The following is a 24262-nucleotide window of genomic DNA, read 5'->3' on the forward strand; positions in this document are numbered from 1 at the left end:
ATCGACACTCTTAACGAGGTGACAAAAAGGCTAAAAAAAGGCACAAAGAAACTGGGGTCGTTTCTCAATCTCGAGTACGCTTGCTTGGTAGCACATGTCTTCCGAGTCACTTGCTTCAGAAGCGAGGCAAGAATACTTCCTGGCATTCGGAAAACAACGAGTGGAACAGGCTAGCAAGTGTCATATGAGAGGCTCCGCCTTACATTTTCCGCCGCAGATTTGGGGAAATTGGTCCGTGCGCAAAACATTGTGGGGATTTTAAGACCGCGGAGTCTACACATGTGCAGCCTCAAAATTTCTCCAAACGAAGTACGCCGGGCTCGGTAGAATTCCAAGTATGCTGGACATTGGAACAGTACTTCGGCGGCACTCGATGACGTAGTATGCTTGAAATAGTGGCTCTGGAGCAGCTTTACTCGTGATTGAGAAACAGGAATTTAAACAAGAGGTAACCGGGCACAGGTGGAAACAATCAGGCTGGCGCTGATGAGAGAGCGGGAGACATACACAAGGGTAGGGAGTCAAGGAACCTGGAATGAAACGTAACAGGTGAGTGTCAAAACAAAACAGGAAGTGGGAGACAATACAAAAATGTACAAAACTAAAACACGAAACATGACTAGACTCAACACTTTTGACGGGACACAACAAATACAGATGCTGCATACCATCATATCAATCAGGAAAATATATGAAATATTTTTTTTCTTTTTCTGCCTACCTGCACTTCTGCAAGATGCAGTGCATAAAACAGCAGCAACTGTGTGGCGTCAAGAATGGAAACAATATGAAATCAATCAATCAAAGAATGAAAGGCAGTAACAGATTACAGAAGGAAGGTAACAAAGACTGATCACCTTCAAACTAAAGCCTTTGTTCTTCATTCCTTTTGTATTCCTGTTGAGCTTTTTCTAATAACAACTTTCACTTTTATCTGGGCCTCCTGTCCTGCCGATAGACGTACATGTTGAAGGGCATTGTTCTCCCCTGCGAGCCAGTAGATTAGGGATTTATTTAGCTGTCTTAATATCCTCGTCCTCTGTGCTGTGCTATCAAAGACAAACAGAAGAGTTGGCTCTGGTGATAAAAGTGTCTCGTCCAATTGTAAGACTTTGAAATGTAAATTGAATCCAGTGACAGTAACATGGATTGGATTGGTCATTTTGCTATGAAGAGATTTACTTATATAGCCAAACGGTTTGAAGTATAAGGCATAAGGGTTTGGTCAAGCAGAAAAACGTACCGTTACTGACAGAGGAGTTCTTGAGTAGCAACTTGAACCCAAATGTGTCCCCTCATTCAACCCCTGATTTTAGCACTCATCTCCATCACGCTGACCTTTACATAAACCTTTAGTGGTAGAATAAAGTATTTTTCTCACCCCTTCAGAGCCTTACATTGTGCTCATTTCAGAAGAATTTTTTGTGAGGTGACACCTTTGCAGTGCTTAACTTTCTGTTGCCTGAGGGCTCTGAGAGCTGTGAGCTGAAAATCAATTCCATCTTTTGATTGCCTCTTTGCCAGCCTTCTTATTGTATGCGTTTACAGGGCAGCCTCTCTTTTACGTTCATGCACCACCAATGTGTAACTGGCCTCAGCCTGACACTTTACAGGCCAATAATTCGCATCACACTCAACTTTTGTATTTATTAAACCTAAATCACCTCAATGGTCTTATCTAATGCAGTTGTTTTGCTATTTCCCAAGTCGTTGTTCAGCTGGTGTTACAACTTCCTCCCGGATTTAAAAGTCGAGGTAACTTGGGAAGATGGAGGGAAAACATGACAGAAAGAGAGTAACGATGGAGTAAAGAAGCCTGGTAGGAAGACAAGGAGTGTTTCTGTCACTGATGTTATTAGGCAGGGTGATATACAGGACTGAAAAGCAAACATTTTCAGGCTGCCACACGCACAAACACTTAAATTACAGTCCAACTAGCCAGTTATAAACGAAAAATATGAAGTATTTTCCCAATGGATTTCCTCTAATATTACTATGCTACGGAGCCCCCAAAGGTTCATGGAGAAAAAAAAGATACTTTCTCGTTCGCACAAAACACTATTTTGTGCGCACAAGATAGTATTTCGTTAGTTTCTCTTTCGCACGAGAAAGTTACCGGTGCGCCAAGTAGGAAGGGGAGCACAGAGGAGACAACCGTTTCATTGCAGACTGTTATGTTTATGTGGAGAAATGGCAGTGCATACATTATTTGAGATATATTTCAAACTCGGACTTCATTTAGGGATATTTTGGCCAGGGGTTTAGAGCTATTTGTTTAAGCACCAGATTCGCAAAACAGAAGAGTCTGTAAACCAGTCTGCTTTGATCTATGAATTCATGTCCGTGACTCTCACAGTATCTGCTGCCCACAGCTGTTTTATAAAAGGAAAACCTCCTTCACTTTATGAAATCTCTGCGGCACCAGTGGCCTGTACTACGAAGCAGGATTTGCTATTTAACTATTCATTCATGAAGTATGCGCTGTCAGCACGCTTCTCCATGTTTGTGATTGGTCAAATGTTGCTAACCCCATCCCTTTCACGTGAACGCACACTCAGCCGGACAGAGAAACCCTGGTTGATTTAGTGAGTTGATAACCAGCTTCTTAGGACCGCTTAGGAAGATCGTGTTTGTTAGGGTTAGTTAAGCCGGGTAACTCAAACATATCCAGGGTCTCTTGAACTGGCTTCGTCGTACAGGGCACTGGAGGCAGTAACGTGTAACTCAGCAGAATCTGAGAAGAGCAGCACCAGCTGCAAAGAGCCGTGCCTTTTACTGTTTACTTCACTGTGTTTCCCTTCATTAGAACAGCTGAATGGAGATCGAGGCTGCTACGTTTAGCCACACACACCTATACACACATATAACTGCCCGATTATTCCCCCTATTACTTGTTTTATGAAGGAGATGCACATGATGTGTGTGTGTGTTTGTGCTCAGCTCCGCTCTGTGTGTGTGTGTTCGGTGTGTTTGTGTGTGTCCGACACCGGCATTTGTTTTCAAATGACCATGAACACTAATTTACACACATCTGGTGCTCCATGGTTATGTATTCTCAAGTGAAAGACATTTGTTTAATCTCAATCTCGATGTAGTGCTATAGTCCTGCCGGAGTGCACCGGAACGAACAACACTATCATAAACACACGTACGCCCTGGCGACTGGACATATTCTTCATAAAACTAATAATATGGCGTAATAATCGGGCAGTTTGATGTGTTTTACCATAAAAAGTATTTTGTGTGAACGAGAAAGTATATTGTGCGCACAAATTAAAAAAGCGTGGCCTTGTTTTATTTAAATTGAGGCCACGAATTACATCTCGTGCGCACAAATTGATAAAACGTGGCCTCGTTTTATTTTTCTCTCCAGGGCTTAACTTTTCAATATGAAGTGTAAAATATGTTTATTTGGTGAGATCATTACAGTCTGAGCAGGGTCGTGATGTTATTCATCTCGGTATATTTTCCTAGAATTAGACATTCTGATTGACTGGACTAAAAGCCCATGAGTGGAGCGCTCGACAAACAGCCAGACTGATCAAAATGACTGGCAGGAGAGAGGAATAACTAAAAAGTCCACAGAGAGTTGGGATTGCACTCCCCCTCCCTTTCATTTGTATGATTCCGTCATTCCAAGCTTTACTGACTGGTGTGATCAGAAAGGATTGTCCCCCGTCCTGCATAAACAGCAGAGATTATGTGGGAGGAAAAACATTTTGTCCAGAATCTTTTTTTGTTGAGCCCTCCAGGAATATCATGACTTTTACAGAAGCACAGCTGAATGTGTGTGAAATAAACAGACTAATGTTTGGCTTTGAGTTAGCTCCCGTTTATACCAACTTACTCACTATCAGAAGTATAGTGTATTTGATCCATGTACAGAAAATGAAACAAAAAGGGAAACTGCTCTTCTCACCTCTTATTTCTCCTAACTGTGACACATCTATTCCCACATGGTAAACTGTGCAGATTAAGCCTCTTGTCGAGACTATATAGATTACTCTATGGAAGTGACTGATAAAGGGGTTATTGACTTGTGAAAAATAACATATTTATATTCTACAGATGATACAAATGTATAGACTTTGTATCCCCAGTAGTAGGAAATAATTAATAAGGCATTTCATATTGGTTACTACTTGGGTTTAGATGTTGCCTACATCTTAAATGGATAAACAAATGAGAAGCGTATGTACAGTATGGGGACACCTATGTCAACCATTGTAAGTACCTTTGGAGCTCTTTTAGATGTTTTGTCCTTATTTTTTTTAAAACTTTGGGTCAACATTTTTGCAGATGACAAATAGGCAAATAGGCTTTTCTTTGCGGTTATTCATATAGACCAGGGGTCAGCAACCCGGGGCTCTCGAACCGTATGCGGCTCTTTAAGCCCTCTGCTCTGGCTCCCTTGAGCTTAGACAAAAAAGGAAATAAAAGAAGAAAAAAAAAGTAGTTGTAGGACTATTTACATTTTGTTGAATGGTTGAAAATGTTTCGTATCTTCTATTTTGAGGTGATACTTTGACACATAAATAAAAAACAAAACGTTTTTTATTAGGTCAACTAAAATATGCATACTGCGACGGTCCCGCGCCAGCACCTTTTCTTGCAGGTGAATAACCTGATCCCCAGCTCTTCCCAGTTATATGTTTTCAAGCAAAGTTTAATATCTCTAAAAGTGAGAATCAGATTTAAAAGTAGTTTTACACGAATAATGTCAGAAAGATGTGTAACATTTTAAAGTTGGAATGAGGTGTCTGGGTGAAAGTATGAATGAACAGTTGGCAGTTGAATTGCATGAAGATTTGTTGAAGTCTGAAGATTTTTTCCATTGACTTCAATGTTAAAAATTTGATGTATTATGGGATGTATCTCTGGAATTATGAAAGTTATGAATGAGAAAAGTAATAGCCATCAATTCCCGACCGAGCTGAACGTTTTGATGTTATAACGGAGTTTCTGCGATGTTCAATGCGGGAGGAGAAGCGCGGCAAAATACCGGCGGAATAATAATAAACTTTTCGTCCGTAGAAGAACAGTTAGTTGGAATGCTGTTAACAGCATTCCCACTAAATAACACGGGAATAATAAACAGAGCGCTCTCTCCCTCTCCTGACAGCCCGTCAGTATCATGCAGCTCGCGGATCAATAATGAATGACCCGACAGTAAAACTAAACATACCTATAACTAGTTACGGTAGTTTGAGAGGTAATTAAAATAGCTACGTGTGATATTCTAACCTGAAGTGTGTGTTTTGTCCGCTCACCGCTGCATGTGATTAAGCAGAACTGTGTGTCGACTCGTCAGCAGCAGCTGATCTCTCTCTCCCGTCAGATTAGACTTCACTCGCGTTTATGTCCATATCGATCAGATCCAGCTAGTTCTAGCTAATGATAGGACTACCTGCTTATTAAAAGAAATCGAAACAATAAGCGTCGCTATGCAACCGAGTGAGGCCGCAAAGTATAGCGCAGCATTATGCATTTGTTTACATGCCCACCGGAACCCCGAGGCATTACCAACAGATCAACGCACTCAACCCATACAGTACATCTCTTTCTCCACATTAAGTGTTAGACATTAGAATTTACTATTCTTGTCTGTCACATACTCTTTTGTCTGTCACATAAGTGGTGCAAGTTGCGCAACTGATGTGGTATTGCGCTAAACGGAAATTATTTTGAACGGACACTTTGACCGGAGAGATTTAGATTTGCCGGTCTTCAGCATATTTTACCAGTCGTAGTCCGGTAATTACCGGCTAACGGGAACTCTGGTCAGGGCCTTACAACACAGATTGCGACCCAGACCTAATCACACAGTTTTGGACTTCCCTGATGCTCTCATTGCTGAATGGGACCAAGTCCCTGCAAATCCTTCCAAGAATAGTGGATGGTTTTGTAGTAGCAAAAGTAAGTAGATTAATACCCATCATTTTGGATTGGCATTAGTATAACCAGATTTAGCGTGCGACGTTGTGCTGAGTCCTGCCCAATATGGACAATTGTACCATCTCTTCATACTATTTTGTTACATTTTCAGGCTCTTTGTTAAACAAAAACAGTCCAATGTTGGCATTTCAGGCAAGGTGGGGAGTGTGTCGGAGAGAAACTCCTTCTGGAGAACATTGCAGACCATTTACATGCACAAAAACGCATGTAACACACTTCAAGAAATAGAAAACGCCAAAAAGCTAAATAGGGACTCATTAATGCTGTACAGTTAATCTCATGCGGCTTTCACACCAACAACAACAACAACAACAACGGGGGACGGCGTCGGGTCGATGATCGTGATGCTTTTAATCATACGAAGCCAGATTAAATTAAATAACTACTTCTCCAACCTTATGCTTTTCTCCAGAGTGCCGTGGTTCATTGTTTATTAATGTGCTTCAGCGGCATTTACTGACCGCTGCAGTGCTGCTCGTCCATGGGAGTTTATTCTCCCGTTAGCTCCGGGTTAGCTAATACTTTAGAGCGGCCTCTCTAAAGTACTCACTGTCTGACTGTCACACAAGCAGCTGATACATATCCCTAATTCCCCTTAAGTGAATGTGTCTCAGTCTGAATTGACGCTGTTTGGCATCACAACACTGTTATTAAAGTTTCTCTGGTATAAAATGGGTGATAGCATAGCAACCGACGCTAAACTGACTACTTGCTATTGCTAACCTATTGTGGCATAAGCCGTTTTCTACAGGTACATTTTACCGGCGTATTTTTCATTATGATTCTACTTGTGATAGTCGGACATGACAACCTGTGCTGCCCATGTATTGATTCCATCCGATAGCTGCTATAATACAAAACAAAACGTCTGCCGAACAGCGAACGGATGGTCAAAGTAAGGTACAAATCATCACGCAAAGCCTGGTTAGTGTTGTCTGACTTTATAAATTGTGGTTTTTTTTACAAGTGTGTGGTTGCCTTCTAGTCACTTTGCTCAGGACTACTGCTTGTAGGCAGGCATGACGAGACTCTTCCGTCGACCCATGTTCAGGGGAGGTGGGTTTAGTCTCCTGCACGCCTCGACGTAAGAGAGACGTAAGCGGCGCCGCCTCTTAGCTCCGAAGCTCTTGCCTATAGACCGACAATTATTTGGAGCTGGAAGTGAACCGGATTCCGGAGCTAAGAGGCGGCGCCTCCGCGGTGTGAACAGGAAAAAAATTGTACTTTTCAGGCTGCAGCTCCGAGCCGGAGCTGAAAACGGATTGGTGTGAAAGGGGCATAAGAGTCATTTATATTGCCTACAGAGGACGTTGGAAGTGGCAAAACATGTAGACAGTGTGGGACACTACGCAAAAACATGGCAAAAAGTTGCCCAAAGACGTTGAATAATCAGCTTTTTCTGTCAGGGCCTTACAACACAGATTGCGACCCAGACCTTATCACCCAACACAGTGTTGGACATCCCTAAAACTCTCTTGGCTGAGTGGGACAAGTTCCTGCAAAGCCTTCCCAGAAAAGTAATGGCTTGCGTAGTATTCAAAGTAAGTAGTAGTGATGCACCAATTTGACCTTTTTCAGCCGACGCTGATTCCGATGTTAACAGTAACAATTTTGCCAATGCCGATGTTTTACTGTTACTTATAATAGTAGGTTATTTCGATCTAGGGGAGCCTATCCCTTTAAGAGAAAGAGGGGATGGGATACGTGTGTAGCGTGTGCATTTGTGGAGCGAGAGAGGTTGAGTGAGTGAGCGTGGTGTGTTTTTGAAAGTGGACGGGAGTAGCAGCAGTATAACAAAGTCACAAATATAAACAACGGCCTCACAAGAGCATTAAATGTTGTATTTCATTAATTGATCCTGAAAACACTCTCTACACGGGGCAGAAGTCCAGCAGCACGCTTGAGTCGAAAGCTAATGCTGGTGTTTTGCTTTACCTTCACAGTACAATGAAAATATTAATTATATCTTCCATATATTCATATAGTTGATCATTACTTCTGGTTGATTACTGCATTGTAAATGGCAATCCCTGGATACTTTTTTTGCATAATCAATCTTAGTAATTTCATTTCAGCCTTTTCTAGTTACGGAGTTTTGCCTTTCCCACGCATGTGATAAAACGTTTTAAATACAATGTAGTAAAGAGCAGCTAATTCAATCAGAAAAGCGGATTGTTTTGTTGACGAATCACCTCCGTCTAAATTAACTGGCTGCTTCTCATTACTGTGTCTAGTGAATGCTCACAAATGTAAAATCAGTTTGTAATGCACATGTTGAATTATGGCAGCCGAAGCAGCATTTAATAGCCCCATCAGATTCTGAATAAAGTCAGCAATCGGTGGGATGAGTCCGCATTCTGGCTAATTGGGCTCCAATTGGTCCTCTGCGACCTTCATTGCTTCATTTCCCAGCTGTGAGTCGGAGGAGCACATTTGTGGAACGTAGTCCTAAACAGGTCACGGGTTCTTCAAACAAAAGTTTCATTCCAGATGTTTATGTATTCAGCTCATTTCCCCATAACATCCAATTAAAATTAGCTAACTGGTAATATAGCAGAGGGTGGAATTGCTTTCATTGCATAAGATGTGTAATTGCACACTCTTCATCCCCAGTGACCCGAAAATCAATTTCCCTCCAAATCGACTACGAACAAAATCTCACTCTGCTGCACATGCACATATCACAAGGATGTGCGATAACAATGTATACAGTCAGAGAATTGGTGACAACTGTATTAAGATTGGAGGTCAAGATAGACAATGTTATGCAGTTGTGTCATTACTATTCATTGGAGATATGCGTGAGGCAATATGGCTGTATGGTAACCATCTGGAGCTAGATGCAGGGATTTCTCACTGGCTCGAGTTGATTCACCGCTTCTCTCTCAACTCATTCAGGTGGGGACCTTCGAGATGGGGATTCTGCAAATGAGATACCCCGTGTGGCCGCGGTATGGCACTTACTTGGAGCCAGTGTCGGACTACAGGCATCTGACAGTGGCTACGCTGGAGGAGAGGCCCTTTGTCATTGTGGAGGCAGTGGACCCTATGACTGGTACATGCGTCAGCAACACTGTACCCTGCAGACGCCAGTCCAACAAGACGGAGTCGTAAGTGATGTTGGCAATAAGAATCTATAAAAAAGTCCCATTTCAACATAATACACTCAGAGCCTAAAGGATTGATTTGCATAAACCTTTTGGGGTGGTTGATAGCTATTATTGTTATTAAAGCAGAAAAATCCACATATTGAACTGTCACGGTTAGGAAAGAAACATAATCTGAAAACTGGGGGTCCTGATTTAGAAACATTAGGCCATCAGGCTTATATAAGAGATGTTGCATTCACAATTGGTGGTAATTTTTTTGTTTGAGTTGTACAATGTAGTGATATAATTTCAAAAGAGAGGACATTTTAATCTATCAACCTTCATGAACTACCAAAATGCATTCAAATTTGAAGTGTGTGGTCATGTTATTGACAAATGATCCCAAGATCAGGCTTGCTGAGTTGAACCAGCCAACAGCCAAATATCATTTAGGCCAGTTGGCAAGTTAGATATAGCATTATTGGGAATTAGCTAGAGCTCAACTCCCATTTTACTCGAAGAATACCCTGTTAGAACTGTCTAGTTGCATATCGCTGACTGACTGTTTTTTAAACAGCTACTAAAAATACATATTTTCCAGATGTGTTTGTTCTGATCAACAGGAGTTCAACAAAAAAAAAGTAGTTGTTATTATTTATTCTTGCGCTCTCAGATCTTTTTTTGCCAATGTAGACGCCAGGAATGCGTCCATGTTTAATGCATTATCATTAGAAAATCAATTGCTTAACACAAAGAATCCCTGTTATGCAAAACCACTTAACAGTATATCACTGTATGATCCCGAATGCACTCTCACATGTTAACAAACCCATCTTAATTGATTTTGTATCCAACTTGAGAGCGCCATTAGGTATGAGATTAAGATGCTCTTCCCGCGCCATTAGCCCAGGCATGACTTCTTATCACTCAATGAGGTGAGATACTCATTAGGCTGCTTGGCCAGAGCGTAATATCCCAGGCATCACCCTGTGACCCAGTCAGGGAAATATATGTGCTGCATAGTAGGGTATCAATTAGATGGGTTGATTAGGCCATGTCATCAATCCTGAACACCTAGAGACTGATATTGGTGTGCATTAGTGGGGGGAAGAAGCCCTGGCCATTATCCATTACTGACAATAGTGTTAACCAGATGAAGGGGGCAAAATATGAGGATCACTTCCCTTCAGTGTTATAAGACTATAGTGCTTCATTGCTCATGCTGAACAAATCATCCTGCTGGTATAAATTGCATAACTCTACAGTTTGTCGGGCTAATGTTCATGAAGGTGCAAGAAAATCCAAGGCGGAGGCAGATAAAGTCAATAAGAATCAATCGGTACTGTGGTCTGCTGAAGTACAAACACTTTAGACAAGTCCGAATCCCAAATGCAAATTGGTCTGACTCTGGAACCTCTCAGTAAATATTTAATTTCAAATGTTTTTGTATTAACAATGTATCAGCATGTGAGAATACTGAGCGACAAATTACCAGGTTTTTCTGATATAGATATCCAAAAGTAGTTTTGGTTGTGATCCAGATAGGGCTGCCCCCAATTATTAGACTAAATGTTTGTCGGCTCAAAAAGTCTTAGTCGCATAGGAAGAAAGAAAAGAAAAGGAAAAAAAGGAGGGACCATCGGAGCGCAACTTCCCGAATGCCGGCTTCATTGCAAAACATGGAGCTTAATAACCTCTTGCAATGTGTGTTCCTTTCTCATAATCGGAAGAAAACAACAGCAGTCTGGCAGTAGCCCAGCCTTGTATCAACAATTACAGTTTAGACCTATAACATACTGTATATATATTCTTACCCCAGAAAAACATTTATTTAATTTAATTAAAGCTTTAATTTCATGATGAGGGCGTAATGTGCGGAGGTATTTTTGCCGACGTTCACATTTTCAGTGTTTCCGTTTGCTGTGAAGTATTTATTGGGTTGTTATATTCAGATAAGAATGATAGAAATGAGAACTAAATGTTCAGTGTGTGTCCTTGCTGCTTGTTCCAACACACACTAACCCTCCTTACCAGAGTCTCTGCTGTTTACACCGCTGACTGCTTCGCCCTGCGCCGTGACTCTCGTGCTCTTTCTACATTTTACATTACATTTAAAAGGTTCATTATTACGCACCATGCTGTTATAATAATGTTCTTTCCCCGCCCTTGAAACTGAAACTAATTTAGGATAAAATTATATAAATAATATTAATAATCATAATCTATCATATAAATAGGACGATTAGTCAACTAATCGCCAGAATTGATGACTATTGGTGGACTAGAAAAATCTTTAGTCGAGGGCTGCCCTAGATCCCGAACACCTCAACAGCACTCCTCTTTAACAGTTTCCATCACCAACGTGCCCAATATTAGATAAACAGTTTTGTTTGGCCCAGCATGAGTCCACTGATTTACAGAGTCGACAGTCCACTGTAAATCTGCCTCAAGTGGAGGGAGGACTAACCAACATGTTGCGACGATTGCTGAAGACAACAATGCTTTCTGCACTACTAACAGTCGGACTGAAGAAAGCTATGTGGGCACATTAAGACAATGGCTGCATCTACAGATCCTTTTCAATCAATATTTGTCAGTGGACTGTTTTTTTTTCTCTCTCACAAACCCCAAAGTGAATAATTCCGGCGCAGACTGAAAACTCATCTCTTTCGACTCCCCTTCGAGCGATAGAAGTACTAACAAAGAACTGCTAACAAAGCACTTATATACTAATCAAGGACTGGCTTATCTAAAGCCAGTTGAGTAGCACTTGAAATGTTTGGCTCTTTGAAACCTGATGTACTTATAGGATTCTGTTTTCTTCAAGGTTGTATCTTCCTGGTCGAATAAAAGGGTCAGCTAAATGCAATGTAATGTAATAATTGCTAATTCTGTTCATGTAACTTTCTAAAAACCAAATATAAGCAAATTACAATGATATAAAACAAAGCAAAGCAGCTATTACTATTTTTAGAGAAATACACATCATGCGGGTTAAAACTATGAAATGGCAACACCAGCACCAATTCCATGAAACCTTTTTCATTTTTTCTGAATTGCAATCCCTTTTTACTCGTCTGTAGACATGTGTGGCAATAATGACACATCTGTGATACCAGCCAGCCAATTTATCACTTGGCCTCTGTTTGAACCGATATGGAATCGTGTTCTCCAATACTCGCAGCAGGGTCACCTTTGTTTATCTAATTCTCCTCCCCGCCCTAATGTTGTATCACTCAAAGTGTACACAACTCAGACCCACATCAGTGCTTTCTGAATGGGGAGTCATTGGTCATGGCAGGCTCTTCATTCCAATCCCTCAACCGCCTTCAATGTCATATACGGAGCCGGCATGGTATACCATCTGTAATTCCCTCATTTGTTCTCACAGAGGCCTGACAAACAGCCAACAGTGCCTATCTCAGACCTGTTTGAAGCAGCCTAATGCAGATAACTCCAGCTTTTTTCCTTTGAGCCATACATGTTCTCCAGCAGGGGCGGGAAAATCTTCTTCCTGACTGCCTTGGTATTGCAGGCAGACTATTTTCCCTTATATCACAGTGGCAGAGATGAATTCAGAGGTAATGCCCTGTAGAAGGGTTGTATTGACCTGGGAAGATAATGTCATCATACATTAACTGCGTTCAATGCAAGCTAGATCATAACTTGATTTAATTGAAGCTGAGACCGAGTGTTGCTGTATATATGAGCTCCCCAGACTATCGAAGCAAGACAAAGCTCAATTTAGCAATGTTGATGCAATGCTTTAAAAGTTGTAGTAACTTTAATAGTGTCCCGTAGCGTCAGTATACTGCATATACATTCATATACAGGGAATGTAGTACTCATGTTTACAAGCTCACTGGTTAGTCACACTTTGGACAGAGAACTTACTCAATACCGTTTGCTACAACTGTTCCCAAACCTTTTATAGCTACTTTATCATGAATTGATTACCCAACAGGCCTCAGGGCCCAAGAGGTCTAGGGAGCCTTAATCAGAGCATGTGTGTGAAGGGACTGTTAAAACAATTTCTCAAGTGAAAGTCCCTGTTCTTTCAATAATTCTTAGAGGTCTAAGGAGGTAAAACTTCACGAGAAAGAAAAAGCTTATCTTACGACCTGAAGGCTAGGGTTAGAAAACAGTTACCACAATTGAAATGCCTTTTTGCAAGGGACCTTACTTTGATCTGCTTCAGAGGAATGACAAACAGAACAGATACAAGATAATAGGCAGTTTCAGGGTGTGAATGTGTGTGTGCCAATGTTATAGGGTGGCTATAGTTAGCGGCGTCCTGGTGACCAAGTGGTTAAGATGCACATCAAACATGTGTTGCAACTGTCCAATGCCTAATGAACGTAGAAAGGTCCCCAAAACAAAATATTTTTAAAAAGAGCAATTAAAGCTGTACTCGAATCAGAATCTGTCCAACCTAAAGATAAGACTATTTGTTCCATTATCTATTTTCCTCAGTGGCGGTGCCCTGTGACTGGCTCTGGGTCAGCTTTGGAAGCCCGTCTCAAAGCCGATCATTGAACTGGTCGTACACAGGGACCTCGCCACTTGAACTCGTTTGGCGTGACCTCTTTCCAGTAGGAACAGGGCACTTGGCTCCTGACACGACTCAACGGGGACATACTGAGTGCATCACGGCCAATTTCGGCAACTCATCGGACCCGTCTTGAAACAAATACCCTGTCACATTTACGATGCTTTCTTGTTTTGACTTTGGCTTGTCCTGACCTTTCATATAAATACAAAATATATTTATCAAATTTGATCGAATCAGACTAGAAGAATCTCCAGTCTCGCAAGCAGTTACCGACTTTCAGAGTGCAATTATTTTTATAGCTAGACTATATACCCTGCTATCACTATGAGGCTTGGACAGAAGGCCAGTAGAATCACTGTACTTTTCAAACGTTTCATGGGTAATGCAGCAGTACCGTTCTTTAAAACAATTTAGTTTAAGGTCAGAACGAACAAACTGTTCAGCTGTAGCTAAAATATTGTTTTGTTTATTTGATTTACCTTGCAGCGTGTACAATTCTCAAGACCCCTTAGCTGCAGATGTTAACATTTTGCATTTCAGTTTCTTCAAATGTGTCAAATGTACAGCACAGCTGGGGAAATGGAATGGGATTTTCTTTTCATTTTAATTTGGTGAAGGCTAACTATTTTACATAATAATCCCCTGCTTTACAACTTGATCAAGAAGAACATATTTCAGAGAGTGTTTTCTTCTTGAAAGGGAAACAACATTCATAGATAGCTACTGTACAGGTACAGAGATGGCCACTGACAGTGACACACAGACACTGAAATAACGTACTTTTGTCTGTCATCACCTAACCGTCCATGAAGCAGCTTCCAAATTCACAAACTGTGAAGTCCACCGAGAAAAATGTAACATTTGTGATATTGGGCTGTATAAATAAACATGGATTGATTGATTGATTCCAGACAATATTCTTAAACAATATCCGCACTTTGAATAAATACCTCACACATACATTTAACACAATTCCAAATCCCACATTCTGCCAGCCATCTTAAAGGCCAGACATGAACCCTGGCAGCTGGTGAGTTGGGGGATGTTAGGAGCGCTGTGTTTACTCGTGGTCTGCTGGCAGCCATGTTTGACTCTGAAGTGTTCATTTGTTTGGGTTTGTTGTGGCTCAGCTCTGCCTGTTCGTCTCATTGCTTCCCAGTCCTGATGTGTGGCTGCAGAGTCCATTAGACTGAAGGTCTGGTGGAGGTTAGGGGTGACGTATCATTAGTGCTCTCTGCATTGCGCCCATGGCTCACTAGTTCGCTGCCGCATCACCTCACACTGCCCACCTGATGCGCTATAGAGGTGTGTCTGTTTGGGTTTCTCTGAGAGCAAATAAAAGTCTAATGGGGGACCATAACACGTATGTGGATACATATAAACAGATAAAATGGATCTTCAAGTTTTTCTAAAAATATTCTGCTAGGCTGAGATAGACAGCAATTCTGAAGTTTTTCGAGTTTTAGGAATACATCCCCCAATACACAGCAGTAGCAGTAGCGTGGCGTGGGGAAAAAATTAGGGGAAGCCAATAATACCTCCTTTCTTTTTGGGTGGGGGGGGGGTGTGGTGGTCAATGTAATAACGTAGCCAGATGAGTGATTACAGCGCCCGGTATCATTTTACACACATTTGTATCATACAGATGCAGGACTTACACACGCCGGTTATCTGACCGACAGGTCCGCACACACTCTCCAGCCGAAACTCTAATAAGCATTCATTCACAAACTAAATCAGGAGACCTTTAACGTTTTACGTCCGGTTCGCTCCTTTGTTCCTCGCTGTACACGGCTCCAGTTTGGGCATTGGCCTGTCATCAGATTGTATTTGTTGTTGCTGCTGCAGCGGAAGTTTAGTCCAATTATTTTTGATTAAATACTCCAAATCTCCACCCTCCATAATTGCACTTGCTTCAGTTGCTTGCTACTTTCTAACGGCGGTGTAAGTGGTGCAGTGACGCTATCTATCTTCTATCGATTAGATTTATCATTCGAAAATTATAAAAGTAGGGTAGACATGTGGATATTATCCGACTGAACAAAATGTGCATTTACCTAACAGGTTCGTTTTCCACTGACCTTTTTTCGAGCTATTTTCCAAAATCCTATGGAGAAATCCCATTGCTTTTTTGTCGAGGGAAACCGAGCGCAGCTTACTTCCGCTTTTTGGGACGCGTCACTGCACCACTAAATTGATGCGATTTGATTGGATTGTGAGGCAAGGGAAGCCAACCGCCTCTGGCTTCCCTTGGCATGGCCCTGACCAATCACAGGTTGGCAGGGACATGACGTGAGCCTCATCTGATTGGTCAATCCCTCCATTTTTTTTCACCAAGGGAAGCAAATTTCGGCTGGCCTCCTCTCGCAACAGAGAGTGCAATCTACTGTTTCACCATAACATCTAGAGGGGCGCTGTTTCACTATTTGTAAAATACTCAATGAGAATGGGGGAGAGACGGGCCGGCAGCAACACACAACAATGAATTTCCGAAACTAAACGAAGTGTTTTTATCTATTTATTAAAATTATAACTATAATCCGAAAAATCAGGGGAAGCCTGGCTTCCCTTGGCCTCCAGGAGAAAACGCCACTGAGCAGTAGTTAATTTTCTCACTGTGAAAACTCACCACCCAATGGGCTTTTCAGGTGCAGTGGCCTGTATTAGTGTTTAACTACAACTAATGGTTGATATTACTACAAACAGAATATTCTCACGCCTATGAATCACTGATTGCTCATAAAGTAGAAAACATGGTCAGTTCCAGCCACCAGAACTGACCTTTTCAAAGTTTATTTACATCTTTAGACTAAATTAGCTTCTTGTTAAACGCAAAAACCAAAAAGCTTCCTGCAGGCTATTCTTCCAACTAATGATAACAAGCAACCAAAATCTCAAAATCAAATGCCTTGAATTTCGGGATGCTATTAAACAAATAAACGTTCAACAAGTTTTCCTCTCTGATGGGATTATAAAATTCCCTAAATTGTGAGGATTACAAATTCAGTTATTTTGCCCATTAAGGATAGTAAAGTCTATTGCTTTTGGTCTCGTGAAGAAAATAGGAAACGAAGAAGAAAACGTTTTCTATAAATCAAATCGAGAGGCTGTGGCTCAGTAGATAGTGTGATGGACTTCGAATCAGGGTAGCGAGTTCACAGTCCCACTGCAGTCAGCATGTCGTTGTGTCCCTGGGCAAGACACTTCACCCCAAATTGCTCCTGTGGGGATTGTCCACAGTACTCAATGTATGTAAGTCGCTTTGGATAAAAGCATCTAACAAATGACATGTAATGTAAAAAAAAAAATCACAGACCGAAGCAGTACACTAGGCTGTCTTCTGCCCTCTTCCTGACTCACTGACATCATCCTGTTAGTGTGAAACTGAAGGACATGTTCATCCCCACGTTCCTGGTAATCCTGCTGGTAAGTAAGAGGGAATTGAATTCAACCCTTACTTCAGCGTCTTGTACTTTGTATGCTGAGCCTGAAACTGTCCGTTAAGCTTGAGCTGCATGCTCTGTCTGGATATCAGAACTGTATAAGCAGGTACGCCGTGTCTTTTTATGCCAGGGTCACTCAGGCAGTTTGGCAGGTGGACGGTATTACTCTCATTAAAACAGTTTAGCATATTGTAGTCCACACCAAATCCAAGTCTGGGTCAAACTTGGGTCTGGGTGTTGCTTTGTTTCTAGATTATTTAAAAGATGCAATGCATAGCTTTTGAACAGCAATAAGAGATGTGCCGCAGTAGACTCAACAACTACAATACAATACATTTCAATGGAAACCGACAGCTTGACCGTTTTTACATTTTGTTTTAAATTCTAGTCTTTTTTTTATTTTTTTAAATGTGGTTGACACCTGCATAATAGAATGGTGCAGTGACGCGTCCTAAAACCCGGAAGTAAGCTGCACATGGGTTCCCTTGACAAAAAAGCAATGGGATTTATCCATAGGATTTTGATAAATAGCTCGAAATAAGGTCTGTGGAAAACGAACCTGTTAGATAAATGCACGTTTTGTTCAGCCGGATAACTTCCACATGTCTACCCTACTTTTATAATTTTTCAAACATAAATCTATCGATCACAAATCTATCTATTAGATTTATGATTCGTCTGCAAAGTCACAAACCCTCAAAGTACACCCTGTAGCGAGTACAACTCTAACACAGAAAATACCTGTCAATGCTGCCCCAGAACGCCTCGTTGAAGATTTTTCTTTTACCATTTTTAGTTCTTCCTGGTCTAAGTGACGTAGCGACAACCAAATGGACCAATCCGTGGAGCTCCTCACACACCAGGATCCCTTGGCATCACTATCAAACGCAGTGGGGGGACCTTTAGCGTCGATTTTTAACTATCAGAGAGTCCCATTGACTTGCACACAGCTCCCTGAACGTTGGTAATAGACGAGTTGGGATCGCGGAGAAACACTCACTCAGCGTTGTCTTTTCTCAGCCGTGCTACTCCGCAGAGTTTCGCCTGTGTGGCGAACAGCTTGGCTGTGAGTAGGGGTGGACTGGGACAAAAATTCAGCCCTGGCATTTTCTGTCCAGACCAGCCCACTACATTATCAGCGGACACTACATAGAAGTCCACTAATCTTGCGGCATCTTCTCTCATGCATACTACAAAGGAGAGTCATATTCCTTGATAGCAGTTAACAAATGAAGCACTTAACTATGAACTCAAGGACTAAAATTGACAGCTATATCAATCAATCTTTATTCATTATAGTGTCAAATCACAACAGATGTTATGTAATGACTAGGGGTGGGACGAGACTAACGGGAAGAACCCTTATGCTACCCTTTCAGTTTTTAGTCTGTGACTATGAAAATCTTTTGGTGTAAGCCCAGTATTGGTTAAAACCAGACTCGGACAATAATAACAAAAAAATATTCTGACAAATAATCTAAATAGAAACATATTACAGACAGTAGCAGCATTAGAGCTGAAATTCACTCACTCATTATGAAACCATAAATAGAGAATTGGAAGAAAAAAAAAAATATATATATATATAGCTGTGTGAAAAGTCTAAGACATGGGTTACAGGTCTGAATAGATATGCATTCTCATATACGTGTATGTGCACAAGTATGTATTGCTCTATACTTCCTCGTCCGCAGCCAGCCAGCTCCACTCCTCACCAAATTTGTGACCTGCAAGAAACAGCAAACAGAACTTGTACTCAGTATCTGTGTACTGACAAATATAAGTAGCCATGTAGCCATATTGTGACGTAGTGACACTTAGTGAACAAATGTATCTGTCATGAAGGATGACTTAAGTCTCAAAAGAGCCCTAAGGCCTACCTGCATAACTGTTAATTGAACTTAAAAGATATGCAGATGTTTGAAATTAAAACCATCAATATGAAAATCTTCAGCCAGGAAATAGTCATAATCAAACCTTTTGTTTCAATCTGAGACAAAACAAGTTGCATAATAAACTCACAAAGTCAAGACGAAGCTCTCAGATATGATGGATGACTCAAGCATCATAGAAGAACTTCTAGCAGGTCAGGAAAACCTGTTTGACAGGAGATAATGGTAGCAGAGAATATAAAGAGACATTTATGAATTACCAAATGTAATTTTATAACACATATAGTATGTTTCTTCACACAAACCTTTAAACATACACATATTGCATTCCTCTCACCACATGAAATAAGCTCAGGAACCCAAAAGTGGCCCAGTGAATGATGGAGGAGACGAAGCAGGTCCTCAAAAGGGGACAGAGGGAAAACAACTTCTTAGGCTCTCGGGTGGTCAACCTAAAAGAGACATGGAAACATTATTAAGTCTCTCATCATCACAAATCAAGTATGAATTCATATAACATTATAAGACACATGACATACTCAACAAATCATAGACTTCTCAGTAGCCAAAAAGTGGTGAAGTGGAGGAAGTAAGGGAGCAAATCCTTGAAAATGGACGGAGGGGGAACAACTCCTCAAGCTCTCACATGTCAAGTGGTCAACCTGAGAGGGAATTGGATACATTATTAAGTCTCTAATCATCACAAATTAAGTATGATTTCATAAAACATAAAAAATGATAAACTCACCATACTAGAGGAGACTCAACAGCCAAACTTTGGTGCAGTGAAGGTAGAGAGTGGACGCAGAGAGAGAGCAAGTCCTCGAACATGAACGGAGGGGGAACAACTCCTCAAGCTCTCACATGTCAAGTGGTCAACCTGAGAGGGAATTGGATACATTATTAAGTCTGAAAAATAAATAAAATATTTTCCTCTGTCCTGCACCTAAAGTTGAAAACTTTTGGGATGTGCGTTTCTTTCAAAACTTTTTGGAAATGATGAAGTATGAATTTATACAACATTAAAAAATACATGATAAACTTACCAAATTCTAACAGTGACAGAACAAGTCGACATATAGAACAGAGGGAGAACGACTCCTCAAATATATCAGAACAACCCGTAATGGAGAATAATTGATAATTTAGTGTACATGATCACACCATTAAGGATCAACACATAAGCACAATACAACTTCTGAAAAGCATAATTAAAATGACAAATAATGAATTACTACATCCATAATGTGTGATAATAACAATAATATTAAATATTTCTCGCCTTATCAGTGGACCAGCTTTTTAAGCAGCTCACTCTTCTCTGGAAGTCTGTCTATCACAGAGTCAGAGTCCAAGGACATGAGGATGTCTTTCTCTGTGGCCATCAACATAAATGCCTCCAATTGATCAGATGAGAGGGTGCTTCTGAGTCTGTTTTTAATAAATTTCAAAATTGAAAATGTGCGCTCACAAGCCACCTGTGTGAGGGATAATGTAAGCAGGTATTTATAAGCAAGGCCTAGGGCAGGGTATGCATCTGTTAGCATGTTGAAATGGCGAAGTATCTGGTAGCAGCACAGAGGGCATTCTTTGCAGGAGCAACAGCTTATGGGAGTTATCTCAACCTCTTCTGTGTTGTCCTCCTCACCACCTGATCCATCTTCTACTGTTCTTGCTTTGTACTCTGCCAATGGGGATGCCTTCAGCCTGTTCCACTGGAGTGCAAAGCTTTTCAACTCGGCCTGCATATTTTCCTTGGTTGCCCTGCTGTCAAATCCTTGCAAGCACTTGCTTAAGTCTTGGAGGGCAGACTGGGGAAGAGCACTGGTGCAGAGCTGAGGGAAGTTTCTGGGATCCAGACATGCCAAGTCCGCATATAGATTGCCGTGTGTTAAAAAGCGCCTATGAATGGCTTCAATTGCTGTGTCCATGATCCGGTTATGCACATTCACCTCATAGGATTTTTCTGCATCATCCAGGGTCTCATCCTGAGTCATCTCTCCAGGCAAGACTTTCTTCATCCTCCTCCTCTTTTGTGACAGTGTGGCCTCCACTTCAATGTCTGTGTCATCTCTCTCTTGGATTTCTGTGTTTGTCCAGTAGACAAATGTGTCTGCTGCTTTTTTTACAGATTCAAAATCTCTTCCCAAGCTTTTCAGCGTATCCTGTGTCGATGCCACTATTCTGTGAGCAGAGAGGATGTCCAATCCTGCCGTCTGAAGGTATTTAGACAATGGAGAGGTATGTTCAAATATGCGGAGGAAGATTTGAGCAGTCAAGATCGTCTCATACTTGAGCAATGACTCTGCATATCCTCTGGCCATGACACGGATACATGGATTCACTGTTGCCTGTTTCTGTATAGCTGATAATGTCAACAGCACATCAACGTACAGACCATCTTCCAGTTTTCCAAAGGAGCCAAACACCTTCTTCGGGGCCTCATGCTTGGCCCACCAGCGTGTCTCGCCAATAGGAGCAAGGCGTCTACGTCTCTTGTTTCGGCCTGACTCTTCCCACACATTCATCCTTTTATATGACTGTTTGATGAATACCGCAATGCCATTGAGGAGCGCAAACAGGGACCCACTCTCAATAACAATCTGGGTTGTGTTTGCAAGCACCAGATTTAGTACATGTGCGTAGCACCATACATGGTGTATATGCCTCCAATCTGACATTCCACTGATGAACAGACTGCTATCAGTTCTCTTACCGAATGCCATGCAGATGAAACAATACAGCATGTGACGCTCTGGACAGTACGTCAGCCACCTTCTACTGGTGCCGTCTCTGCTACAGAACACTTTCTGCACCACTGGTGGTGGTGGTGCAGTCTTTGGGCTGCCTGAATTGGTCTGGCTCTCTCCCTGAACTGACACATTTACACAGAAATTAAAGTTACACACAAATTATGAAATAGTTATCACCTCAGTAAACAATAAATGAATTGAAAGATTACAATAAATTCAATGGCAAATATTGCAAATTAATGTAATTATTTCCTATAGGTTTACTTGTATTTTGTGCTCAAATTCAAAGTATCTCATCTGTATTTACAGTACAGCTTGATTTCGCAGCTTCATCTCTACTTACAGCTCGTTGGTCCATGTGAACGTTTACTGTTGCTATGGCAACAAGAAACCGCTGACGTTAGCAGCTCTTAGCTAGCCTAGCTAAATCATCTGAACAATAATAACCCATAATATCACAATTCGGCATATTTAAACAAAATCAACCACAACTACCAACATTCACAGCCCTTCAACTCTGGGCTAATATGTTGTCACAAGTAGGACTATGCAGTTAATTAGGTCACATCACATTCAATGTAAAAACGTTTTCTACTTTTTTTTTGGACATGTCTCAAAAATGTAGCCTAGCCAGCCCCAGGCTAACGTTACTTACCATTTATGCCTCCACTCGCTCGTCTCCCGGCGCAGCAGCACCTGCTGGGGCGGTGACCCCGGCACCAAATAGGTCCGTCAATTTAGAATATTTAGCAGCCTCCACCTCTAGAGAGTTCAGCTTTTTAAGTCACAGTTTTTCAGCGCCACCCGGGCGTTTCTTCTGCTTATCCATTTTCAGCTCAGCAGCAGCCCGTCCCGCGACTCCCGCCCATGCCATGAGGTCCCGCCCCATCCTGGTTTGTGTTGGGATTGACAGCACTGTCAGGGCTCTCTGAGCCGGTCAGCCCATGATTGATTGACAATGACAAACAATAGACCAATAATATGTGTCGATGCTGGCAACACACTGCTAGCCCTCTGTAGCCAATTGGCCGGTTCAATTGGAGGGAATTTAGAGAAAGAAAAGAAAAGAAAAAAAAACCATAGCGGACCGGCCCACATTGGGTCAACGGCCCACCGGGACGATGCCCGGTATGCCAGATGGCCAGTCCACCCCTGTATGTGTGTGCTGAATCCCGCGATGTCTCACTGTCTCGCAGACCCCACGCAGCAACCAGGAAACGACACCCATTAATACAGCTCACGCTCTCCGCTCCTCGATCCTCAAAGGGCGGAGCAGCGAGCCCTACAACGTCCCGCCAACACGGTACCCAGACCCCACGCAGCATTACTGGTGTCATTTCCTGGCTGCTAACAAACGCCATTGTAACACCTAATCACTGATGTTCCGCTGTAATGGTGGTGGGCCGTTACAGAACAGAGTGGGCGAGCTGACCAATAAGAGCACAGTCGGCTCACAGGTAGGGGGGGTGGGGGGCAGGAGCTCCAACAAGCCGTTTAGGACAGAGAGTGAATACACATACAATACAGAGATGCTGTATGAGAAACCAATGTGATTTTGGAACATTGAACAATGTAAATCTATTCTAGTAGAACTCAACAATGGAAATATGATCAGTAGAAATGGCCATGTCATGGGACCTTTAAGGTTATGGTTTATCGTATTGTCATATTGATATTCCGTACAAACTGTGAAGTCCACTGGGATAAATGTAACATTTGTGATATTCGGCTATAAATAAACATTGATTGATTGATTGATTGATTGATTGATTGATTGATTGATGGACCATTGGTTGGACCAAATGACCCATTTCATTTCTTGAGCTTTAGTTCTCGAAATTGTTATGTTGATCCCTATGTTTTTTTTGTATACCAAACAATTAATCATGAATTCATATCCTATAATCTTGGCAATGAAAAACTGAAGTCTTAGATTCTCATTGAATACATTATGACATTACATTACGTTATGGCAGGCAAGGGGCCAGACTAAGATTGGTTCACAAGACCTCATGAAAGACAAAACAAGAAGTGAGGATACCCGTGGTCCCCTTCTGGAGCCAGGCCCAGAAGGAGGACTCGTTGGCGAGCGTCTGGTGGCCGGGCTGGCCACGGAGACCGGCCGGGCACAGCCTGAAAAGGCAACGTGGGCAACACCTCGGCTTCTCCGTCCCGAGGGCCCACCACCTACGGGAAACAGTGATGGGGTCGGGTGCGCTGCCAGAAGGGTGGCAGTGAAAGCAGAGGGTCTCGACGGACCAGACCCGGGCGACAGAAGCTGGCTTCGGGGACGTGGAACGTCACCTCTCTGGGGGGGAAGGAGTTGGAGCTTGTGCGGGAGGTGGAGCATTACCAGTTGGATCTGGTTGGGCTCACCTCTACGCACAGCGTCGGCTCTGGAACCTTACTTCTGGATAGGGGTTGGACTCTATTCTTCTCCGGAGTTGCTCAAGGTGTGAGGCGCCGGGCGGGTGTGGGGATACTCACAAGTCCCCGGTTGGGTGCTTCGTTGTTGGAGTTTACCCCAGTGGACGAGAGGGTTGCCTCCCTACGCCTGCGGGTTATGGGGGGGAAAACT

The 24262-nt window shown here is 42.1% G+C and overlaps 2 protein-coding genes and 1 long non-coding RNA gene across 6 annotated transcripts in view; 1 reads left to right on the plus strand and 2 right to left on the minus strand.

Moving 5' to 3' along the window:
* The window catches only part of grin2ca (glutamate receptor, ionotropic, N-methyl D-aspartate 2Ca), an 89425-nt gene that overhangs the window by 45728 nt on the left and 19435 nt on the right, over nucleotides 1–24262 (plus strand). For all 3 annotated transcript variants that reach the window (XM_079643357.1, XM_079643356.1, XM_079643358.1), the window contains one exon: nucleotides 8854–9065. In XM_079643357.1, coding sequence (XP_079499483.1) covers nucleotides 8854–9065 — 212 coding nt within the window. The remainder of the gene's footprint in view (nucleotides 1–8853; nucleotides 9066–24262) is intronic.
* On the minus strand, nucleotides 18794–23068 carry LOC307015023. Of its 2 annotated transcripts, XR_013801382.1 has the most exons (5): nucleotides 22340–23068; nucleotides 19680–19811; nucleotides 19471–19593; nucleotides 19269–19383; nucleotides 18794–19136 (listed from the first exon to the last, which is right to left on the minus strand). It is a non-coding gene; the product is annotated as an uncharacterized lncRNA (long non-coding RNA). The 2 variants fall into 2 exon arrangements; XR_013801383.1 differs by lacking the exon at nucleotides 22340–23068 and having other exon boundaries at nucleotides 19680–19870.
* LOC307014287 (uncharacterized protein) lies at nucleotides 20218–22035 on the minus strand (the record flags this gene model as incomplete). The annotated part of the gene is made up of 2 exons (XM_079642160.1): nucleotides 22028–22035; nucleotides 20218–21806 (listed from the first exon to the last, which is right to left on the minus strand). The coding sequence occupies exon 2, from the start codon at nucleotides 21676–21678 to the stop codon at nucleotides 20218–20220; it is 1461 nt and encodes a 486-aa protein (XP_079498286.1). The 5' UTR covers nucleotides 21679–21806; nucleotides 22028–22035.

The sequence above is a fragment of the Notothenia rossii genome (genome assembly GCF_949606895.1).
Source record: "Notothenia rossii genome assembly, chromosome: 8".
NCBI lineage: Eukaryota > Metazoa > Chordata > Actinopteri > Perciformes > Nototheniidae > Notothenia > Notothenia rossii.